The 10,335-nt window shown below is 40.8% G+C and overlaps 2 protein-coding genes across 3 annotated transcripts in view; one reads left to right on the forward strand and one right to left on the reverse strand.

Annotated features, from left to right (window-relative positions):
• LOC129095295 (voltage-dependent T-type calcium channel subunit alpha-1I-like) overlaps positions 1–10,335 on the forward strand; it is a 151,667-nt gene that overhangs the window by 41,098 nt on the left and 100,234 nt on the right. The window contains exon 4 of the mRNA XM_054603689.1: positions 10,258–10,335. This exon is cut by the window's right edge and continues 20 nt beyond it. Coding sequence (XP_054459664.1) covers positions 10,258–10,335 — 78 coding nt within the window. The remainder of the gene's footprint in view (positions 1–10,257) is intronic.
• On the reverse strand, positions 1,807–3,797 carry LOC129095274 (uncharacterized). Of its 2 annotated transcripts, none has more exons than XM_054603656.1 (3): positions 3,777–3,797; positions 3,164–3,247; positions 1,807–2,903 (listed from the first exon to the last, which is right to left on the reverse strand). In XM_054603656.1, exon 3 carries the CDS (start codon positions 2,892–2,894, stop codon positions 2,010–2,012), a length of 885 nt encoding a protein of 294 aa, XP_054459631.1. In that variant the 5' UTR covers positions 2,895–2,903; positions 3,164–3,247; positions 3,777–3,797; the 3' UTR covers positions 1,807–2,009. The 2 variants fall into 2 exon arrangements, with proteins under 2 accessions (XP_054459631.1, XP_054459630.1); XM_054603655.1 differs by having other exon boundaries at positions 3,340–3,777.

Below are 10,335 nucleotides of genomic sequence, written 5' to 3' on the forward strand. Positions count from 1 at the left end.
GAGAAAAAAAAGGGAGCGATCGAATTCAAGCAGTAAAGGAAGATATTTAAAGAGCGTTTGTGAGGCGGAAAATAAAGAAAAGGAAAAAGGTAAACAGAGAGACGAGTGCGTCAGAGCTGTTGTTAAACGAGTGTGTGTGTGTGTGTGTGTGTGTGTGTGTGTGTGTGTGTGTGTGTGTGTGTGTGTGTGTGTGTGTGTGTGTGTGTGTGTGTGTGTGTGTGTGCGTCCTATCTTCGCCGACTTGCACACCACTGCTGGGACAGAAGATCTACAGCATCCATTAATCTCATTTGAATAATTAATGCCATCTCCTCCAGAGGGGAGTCGGTCTGGACCAGTGAGACAGTTAGTGCTCTGCTGTAATTGCCACATTAGTTTATTCTCTCGTCTTTTTAGGCGGCGTGTTCAGCCGGCAAGACGGATGCCCTGAATGTGCAAGATCTATTCAGATGCATCATTCTGCTGTTTTGTTGCCTGGATCACCCATGACACTTTGTGTTTTGCTAATATGTGTTGCCCCCTAATGTGTCTAAAAAGCAGATAGACTTTGCTGTTAATGCTGGTGAACTGTAACGAGTGTAATCGTCTGCATGTCTCACACACTGGAGCAGATAAACAGCTATGATTCAGAGAATGCATTCATGAAAAAAGGCATTTGTATGCAGATGATAATTTAGTTTCCTCCTCTTGTTTTATTGGATCAGTATCACGTTTAGGATTTGATGCTATGATATTGAAAAAACTTAAATAATTGCAAACTATACTGCAGAGTCTTTAATGAGTTCTTTTGCTCATGCTAGCGTTGTTATGCTTCTGTATGGTAACATCTTACGGTCAGGTTTGTCCAGCTCAACATTTATTGTATGGATTTCATTTGCCATCTGTGTTGTTCAGGATAAATCACACGGATTTGAATTTGGCAAATACTTTGTGTGGACAGACGCCTTTGTGTGTGTGTTGGAGGAGGATGTTGTTTCTGCAGACTGATAAAACTGAGTCCCTGCGAATAAGTTTTCACCCGTTTTTGACGCATGTCTTGATATTTTGATGCTGTAATGTTATGGACAGAAGTAATTGTAGTAAATAGACTAGAAGCATCTTCCTGAACCTGCAACTTTGTGAAAGCACCAGTTGCATTGATGTGTCCGGCTGTGACAGGACATGACTGACACTGTGTGAAGTCCCTGATATCAGAAAATGAACACTCTAATATGTACTATGTTCAATAGACCAGCTCAAGAGTGTACTATGGGGAAATGTTACTAAATATATTTAGTCAAGTACTTTTGTACAATTTTGAGGTTCCTGTGATTTACATTATTGTACTACTCTACTACATTTCACATGCAAATATTGTACTTTTGTATTTATAATACAAAAACATCATTCTTATTCTGAATTGGACCCTTCTGTGTAAGCTCGCTTTTACTTTTTGTTTTTCAAGTATATTTTTAATGTTAGTACTTTTGTACTTTAACTTAAGTACATTTTTTAATGCAGAACTGTTACTTGTATTTCTACACTGTTGTACTGCTTCTTTGACTTGAGTCAAAGATCTGAGTATTCTTCCAACACTGTGAGTCCGAAACATCACTTTTAGCAGTTTAATAAATGATTTGTCAGCATGATAACAGTGATGAGACTGAGTGAATGAAAACAAATTAAAACACTCAAAGTGAAGTTTCTATAGACTCTGAAGCAAACACACTTCACATGCAAAGTTATCCTCATTGAAAAGCAGGAAATGAGCAGAATAAAGTGATACAGAGACTTAATATTCAATCATTTATTATCATTGTTGGGGGAAAAAATGAAATAGTTTGATTGATTTCATTGACTTCATGTTTACAGTATAAATCATATAATATATATACTTTCTGATATTACCAGTAGTATTACTGTTTAACATAATCACATTTTTTTTAGTGAAAGAGGCCATCACCAAAATGATTTAACATCATTCTTGCAGTTGAGAATTCTCAGCTCTGCTACCATGAAGACGCCTTCTCTCAGGGGTTCTGATTAACACACAGGTACTCAGTGTGGCCGGCAGTGCCCTGGTTGAGATTTCTTTTGATAACATTGACACCAGCCGTCTCGTACGCTTGAATCTGAGCTTTGTCGAGAAGCAGGCTGATGGCCTTAATGGGATTGATGGATCCCTGTTTCTTGGACCACAGGTACACATGGTTCTTGCCGGTCCCCTCATTCAGGTCAACTTTCACTTGTTTGTACTTTTGCAGCTGAAGGTCATGCATCTGGGTATCATTGGTGGAGACCTGCAGAAAATTGAGAGCGTTCTGGATGTCGTTGGTCAGACGGTACCAGATGAAGACGGGGGATCCTCCTGCACCCTTATTGGTATCTTCATCCACACGGATGAAACCATCTTTAGCGCACACCTCGACAGAATCGTAGGCAGCAGTGGCAGTGACCTCGCAGATGTAGGTTTGTTTCTCTCTCTTCACCCAGGCGTAGATCATCTTTCCTCCAGCCCCGCGGTTCAGATCACAGGCCAGTCTCTCCCAGTCTTGGGTGAACTTCACTGCTTCATTTTCAGCATCAGTGGTGACATCGATCTGTTGTATGGGGACATCATTTGCTGTTTTCCCTTTGAAGTACCAAAGGTAGATGGGATCACCTTCTGTTCCAGTATTGAGGTTTTTAGAGATCTTTGTGTAGTTTGCACTGGCCAATCCAACACCCATTTCATAGTTGAATGTAAGTTGAACCCTGGTTATCGGGTCTTGGCCACATTTGTACCAGAGATAGATGATGTTTCCTTCTGTCCCGTCGTTCAGATTAACCTTGACTTTCGTAAAGCCTTGTGATAGGAGCGTGTTCTCATCACCTGAATTCAGGGACACGGCAAGTTCTGAGATATTGGTGGTCATGGTGGGCGACTGCATAAAAACAAAAGACAAATCACGAGCAAACAGTTAGCAGCATGACTGTGCGTCTTCAGATGAGCTCCAATATTATCACTATAAATTCAAATATCAGTACTCAAATATGGATCACCATAATGACTAAAATAAATAACATTTTAAATGTGCATTTATACTGCCCCCGTTATGCTATTCACAGTGATTATAATCGATTAAGATCTGAAATAGAAAACAGTATTTCCACAACGAGAAGACATACATTCTTGAAGACTTACGTGTCTGCTGACGGTCAGTGATGGAGCGGCAGTAAGAAGTCAGCTGGTCCTCTGGATTCTGTGAACTTACTGCAAGTCAGCTGCCTTTATATAGGGAACAGAGATGTCTTTACTTAGTCATGAGTCATATTTCCACGGAATGAAATATACAATCCAAGTAAAAATCTTTTTATTACCTTTAAGTAAATACCGAACTAATCTTCTGTATTTCTGCCAAAACAAGAACAAAAGCTCCCTTGTTCCAATGCCTCTTCTACCTTCATGTTTCCAACGTCGTAGCTATGACCTCTGATGTCTAAAGCTTTCCACAGCGTCGGGCCCTCTCTGTCCTGCTGTTATCTTTATGCCGGGTCAGTTTTTAGTCTTAATTAATCTAATAAATCCAGCACTTAAAGTCAATGTCTGTCCTGCTGACTAGAATAGAGGTTCTCCCTCTCCCTAAAAGCCAAAGTTTTTAAATGACTTTTTATAACTTATTTTTGGAACAAGGACCCCGAACATATCTTTCTCCTGGAATGACCTTCTTCTGACATCAGACACTTGACGCCTTTAAATAGAGAATAAAAATTCCTTTTTCTGTCCTAAATCTCTTTGATTACTCCAGGCTTCGTACCTGTTGCCATACTCCTTCCAGCAGGTTAGCCATTGTGCAATCATTACCTTTAGGAGTCATGTTCCAAAGAATTTCTCTTTGTACCTGTTTACTTTAACTTTGTACAGGTTAGCCATTGTGCAATCATTACCTTTAGGAGTCATGTTCCAAAGAATTTCTCTTTGTACCTGTTTACTTTAACTTTGTACAGGTTAGCCATTGTACAATCATTACCAGAGTCATGTTCCAAAGAATTTCTCCTTTGTACCTGTTTACTTTAACTTTGTACATGTAAGTCATCGGGCAATCATTACTTTTAGGAGTCACATTCCAACGATTTTTACTTTTTCTAGATACTGTGTCAAAATGGATGAATTCCATTCTCACACTCAACGTCTGAATTTCTGCCACAATTTAAAAACAGAGTTTACAAAGTGCTTCGACAGACAAGGCAGCAAAAGCAAGACAATTAAACAAAATAAAGCTTAAACAAATAAAGGTAAGACTTACACCCTGATAAAGATAAAACAGTACAATAGATGAAACTAGAAAAAATACATTTTGACTGTGTGGCTGCTGCTGCCTGAAGACGGTGCATATATTATCAGCTCTAAGACAGCTGTATCAATTAGGGTCATTTCGGGTTAGTTTGGGGTTCATTTGAGGTACATTTGAAAAGAAATGTGGATTTCCAATTTTCTAACTTTGATCTGCAACTTTAATTTGGATTTCATTTTTTATTGCAAATCTCACTTTTATTTATATTTGACATTATCTCCATTATTCAAAACCTGGAGAGAAACCGCCCCACTGGCTCATGGGAGTACATTTCAAAAGGCCAACTTGTGCTCCTTTTGGGGGGTAAAACAAACTGCAGGGGACGAAGCTTCCTCAAGAGAAGAGAAAACGCCAAAAAGAGAAGGAGGTTAAAGAAGCAGTTTAAAAATACACACACACACACACACACACACACACACACACACACACACACACACACACACACACACACACACACACACACAAAAGTTCCTCCTTTCAAATATTCATGAAGCTGTTTGGTTAAAGCAGTCTTTACTCAAACACAGACAGACACTAAATTTAGTTTGACCTGTGTGTGTGTGTGTGTGTGTGTGTGTGTGTGTGTGTGTGTGTGTGTGTGTGTGTGTGTGTGTGTGTGTGTGTGTGTGTGTGTGTGTGTGTGTGTGTGTGTGTGTGTGTGTGTTCACGGGTCGTAACTTCACTCTTCAGAAGTGTGTGTGTGTGTGTGTGTGTGTGTTTGGGTCATAAACCGGGTCAGTTTTTAGTCTTAATTAATCTAATAAATCCAGCACTTAAAGTCAATGTCTGTCCTGCTGACTAGAATAGAGGTTCTCCCTCTCCCTAAAAGCCAAAGTTTTTAAATGACTTTTTATAACTTATTTTTGGAACAAGGACCCCGAACATATCTTTCTCCTGGAATGACCTTCTTCTGACATCAGACACTTGACGCCTTTAAATAGAGAATAAAAATTCCTTTTTCTGTCCTAAATCTCTTTGATTACTCCAGGCTTCGTACCTGTTGCCATACTCCTTCCAGCAGGTTATCCATTGTGCAATCATTACCTTTCGGAGTCATGTTCCAAAGAATTTCTCTTTGTACCTGTTTACTTTAACTTTGTACAGGTTAGCCATTGTGCAATCATTACCTTTCGGAGTCATGTTCCAAAGAATTTCTCTTTGTACCTGTTTACTTTAACTTTGTACAGGTTAGCCATTGTGCAATCATTACCTTTAGGAGTCATGTTCCAAAGAATTTCTCTTTGTACCTGTTTACTTTAACTTTGTACATGTAAGTCATCGGGCAATCATTACTTTTAGGAGTCATATTCCAACGATTTTTACTTTTTCTAGATACTGTGTCAAAATGGATGAATTCCATTCTCACACTCAACGTCTGAATTTCTGCCACAATTTAAAAACAGAGTTTACAAAGTGCTTCGACAGACAAGGCAGCAAAAGCAAGACAATTAAACAAAAATAAAGCTTAAACAAATAAAGGTAAGACTTACACCCTGATAAAGATAAAACAGTACAATAGATGAAACTAGAAAAAATAATTTTGACTGTGTGGCTGCTGCTGCCTGAAGACGGTGCATATATTATCAGCTCTAAGACAGCTGTATCAATTAGGGTCATTTCGGGTTAGTTTGGGGTTCATTTGAGGTACATTTGAAAAGAAATGTGGATTTCCAATTTTCTAACTTTGATCTGCAACTTTAATTTGGATTTCATTTTTTATTGCAAATCTCACTTTTATTTATATTTGACATTATCTCCATTATTCAAAACCTGGAGAGAAACCGCCCCACTGGCTCATGGGAGTACATTTCAAAAGGCCAACTTGCTCCTTTTGGGGGGTAAAACAAACTGCAGGGGACGAAGCTTCCTCAAGAGAAGAGAAAACGCCAAAAAGAGAAGGAGGTTAAAGAAGCAGTTTAAAAAAACACACACACACACACACACACACACACACACACACACACACACACACACACACACACACACACACACACACACACACACAAAAGTTCCTCCTTTCAAATATTCATGAAGCTGTTTGGTTAAAGCAGTCTTTACTCAAACACAGACAGACACTAAATTTAGTTTGACCTGTGTGTGTGTGTGTGTGTGTGTGTGTGTGTGTGTGTGTGTGTGTGTGTGTGTGTGTGTGTGTGTGTGTGTGTGTGTGTGTGTGTGTGGGTTCACGGCTTACGTAACTTCACTCTTCAGAAGTGTGTGTGTGTTTGGACGTGAGTGTGCAGAGACAGATACTGTGTGTGTGTGTGTGTGTGTGTGTGTGTGTGTGTGTGTGTGTGTGTGTGTGTGTGTGTGTGTTTGTGTGTGTGGGTATCTGTGTGTGTGGTTGTGCTTTTTGTGTGTGTGTGTGTGTGTGTTTGGACGTGAGTGTGCAGAGACAGATACTGTGTGTGTGTGTGTGTGTGTGTGTGTGTGTGTGTGTGTGTGTGTGTGTGTGTGTGTGTTGTGTGTGTGGTTGTGCTTTTGTGAATGTGTGTTCTGATTTGACACAGCTTTGTAAGTCTGCCCCGAGCACTTTATCTACTGTGTGTGTGTGTGTGTGTGTATGTGTGTGTGTGTGTGTGTGTGTGTGTGTGTGTGTGTGTGTCTGAGTGTGTCTGTGTGTGTGTGTGTGTGTGTGTGTGTGTGTGTGTGTGTGTGTGTGTGTGTGTGTGTGTGTGTGTGTAGGTGTTATACTGAGGTTATCTGTCTGTTCATCTGCTCGGTGTGTGAAAAGCTAGGTTGTATCGAGGTAATGCTTTGTGTGTGTGTGTGTTATTGTGCCTGTGTATATACACTGTGCAGTCGTTTGTGTGTGTGTGTGTGTGTGTGTGTGTGTGTGTGTATAGATCGTTGTGTGCAGAAGTGTAATTGTTTGAGTGTGTTTGTGCAGTCAAAATGAGCTGTCTTATCTAAAATTGCTGCTGAAAATTGCTCAAAATGACGGATCCAAAATACACACACACACAACCTCGTATTTCTATCTTTATGAGGACTATGCCTGGGAATCAGCAGTCGATACCTTTTATGGTCAACGACATTGTTGTCCCGCCGCTGTGAGTCCGGTCATTATCAGTGTTTACCGCTGTATGAGCGCTGTATTGAAGGAGACCTGGAACTAGAGATTGAGACCATGAACTCATGTTTACAGTGTTTACTGAGGGAATAAATCAAGAGAGAAGTAGAGTCATTTTCTCATAGACTTCTATACAACCAGAGGAGTCGCCCCCTGGTGGACACTAGAGAGAATGCAGCTTTAAGACAGGAAGCTTTGGCTTCACTCGACAGAAGCGGAGGTTGCGTCCTGGTATCAAAAGTACTTTATTTGGTATCTTTATCACTTAAAGAGTACTTGCATTGTCATTTAAAGAAAAAAATCCCAGCCCTAGTGAGGACACACAAACATGCCTTTATTACCAACAGAGATCCATTAACCTTTACCTACAAGCTGCAGACAACTGATTTCTGATCAATTAGCAAAATGTTTTTTTTTTCACGTAGTTTATATATAAATTTACATATATATATATTGGAAATAAAGAAATTGCAAATACGGGACCCTTACTGTCTAACTATCAGATAGGGGACCTCCATAAACTCCAGAAGGGACGGTCTGCACCAAGTCTTGAAAATGGACAATTTAATTCTAATCTTTAAACAAAATCAAATAGTTACCTCCCTCTTATTTTGTTCATTAGGGTCATACATATTTTGTTTTGATATTGTACCTCCTCTCTTTCCACCCTGTGCTCAAACTTTAACTCCCAAATGCTGCATACATTTTTTCTTCCTCTTATTGTGAATCTGGATGAAGTTTTGTTCTTAGCTTTGCACCAATGAAAGCTGCTTGTCAAATGAGCTCTTAGCCACTTACAGATACGAACGCTTCCAGGTGCTCTTCACGCTCGGTGTGTTTCACTAGCTTGGGTTTCGGTCTGATTTGTGGGCGAGCTGTAGCAGAGCCGGAGCTCCGTCGGCTCCTGTCACCTTCAAGGTCACGTTAATACTCTGGGAAGAGGGGACATTCATATTTCATGGCTCGCTGAGTTGCATCCACACTCCTTTGGGACGCTCTGAAGCATATGCAGAGCTTTTTGGTCACTGAACTGAAGGTTTCGGTTGCTGGACTACAAAGAATAAAGAAAACTTCTGTTGAGGAGTTTCACCTTGGAGGCTCAGGTTGGAGCACAGAGCAACTTTGTCCTGGTCACATGTTGTTTTTTTCTCTGGTCCGTTCTTCCAATTTGACATTTAATTGAATTTGGCAGTTCCTGTATTTTCCTCACACAGCCACATGTTTCTTTGTCTCAACCTCCTGAAGTTTCTTCCCTTACCTAACTCGTTCATGTTTTCTCCAACTTTGAAACCTTGCAGGATTGTATTTTAAAACTCCGGATCACCAGGAGATTGGAGGATTTCTATGCTACTGTCTCTTTTTCCTGCTATTATTTTGCTGTCGAAACATTTCTGAAGATCTCCAGATCTGCAGGTCGAAAGGTCGGATCCGCATAATTGGCCCCGGGGCTTTTTGAACTCTTCCCAAAAAATGACCTGTTAAGCTCTTCAACCTCTTAGTGAAATGAGCTTGTTATGGAGCGCCGGAATATTTGTGTGAAATACTTGAAACTTTTTGAACTTTTCTTTTACCCGTGTCTTGACAACTCTCTTCCCCCGACTTCCCTGAAGCAGCCAGGTGTCTGCATGCAGCCTCCTCTCCTTCTCTCTGCCTCGGCTCCTAACGTTGTAATTATCTCCAACACTTGATAAAAACCCTCCGGCTCTCTCCCTCTCCCTCTCCCTCTTTCAATCTCGCTTTATTGCCATCGTTATATTGCACTTAATCATCCCTCGGTGCTTCACTTGCGTGGGGTTTTCTGATCCATCCCTCCTCCGTCTCACTCTTTCACCGACTCCTGTTTCCTCCTTCTCTTCCTGTGTGTCCTTTCCCTTTTCCTTCTCTGCTTTCTTACTCTCTCTCTTTTTACTCCAGGCGAAGTAAGCCCCCCCCCCCCAGTAATGAATATGTCAGAAATAGGTCGGATAGCAAAAACACTCCCTCCTCCGTCTCCATTATTCTACACTTTTATTCTCCTCCACCTCCGATCCCTGCTTCCCTCACACGGCTCTGCTTTCATCTCGGATGGTTGCGTGTTTAATCTCACGCCTTTTCATGCTAGTGCACGCCTGCATTCCTACACATTACACTTTCACTAAATACATACATCTAGCTTCAGGGATCAGGAGGTCTCCTGTACTGATTCACTTGTACTTTGACATCTTCCTCCACCGCAGTCAGAATCAGAATCAGCTTTATTGGCCATGTATACATAAGAATGTAAGGAATTTGACTCCGGTTTCTTCCGCTCACTAATACAAAAGAAACAGAGAAATAAAACAAAAAAGAAATACAAGTAGATCCAAGAGGAACAAAGGGTGAACATTTAACTGTTATGTACAACATGTAAATGCAGACGTATATACGTGAAAACAAAAACACAAAAATACAATGACAATGAAATGCAGATACAAGTGTAATAAATATGTGAAGGCTGTGATACTGTATGAACATGAGGAACACCTGTTTTGTTCTGTTCCAGTGCAGCACTTTGTAACTTTGCACTCTGTAAATAAACAGCAGACAAAGTCCACCACTGGTTTCTTTGACTGTCTTGCTCTATTAGCACATATTCCATCTCATTAATTCATATCCGGTGCTGCACAGCGGGACCCGACTCTGTGTGTGTGTGTGTGTGTGTGTGTGTGTGTGTGTGTGTGTGTGTGTGTGTGTGTGTGTGTGTGTGTGTGTGTGTGTGTGTGTGTGCTTCTAAAGCGTATTATTTGGAGCAAAACGTGGAGGAAGGAGTAAATTCAACATAACTAAGGAGTTCAGATGAACTAGCTCCCTCCGTGATGATCACAGGTGTGTGTTTTGTGCGTTTTCTTCCAGGATGGTGGAATACTCTCTGGACCTGCAGAACGTCAACTTCACCGCCATCAGGACAGTGAGGGTCCTGAGGCCCCTCAA

Source organism: Anoplopoma fimbria, chromosome 9, assembly GCF_027596085.1.
Source record: "Anoplopoma fimbria isolate UVic2021 breed Golden Eagle Sablefish chromosome 9, Afim_UVic_2022, whole genome shotgun sequence".
NCBI classification, from domain to species: domain Eukaryota; kingdom Metazoa; phylum Chordata; class Actinopteri; order Perciformes; family Anoplopomatidae; genus Anoplopoma; species Anoplopoma fimbria.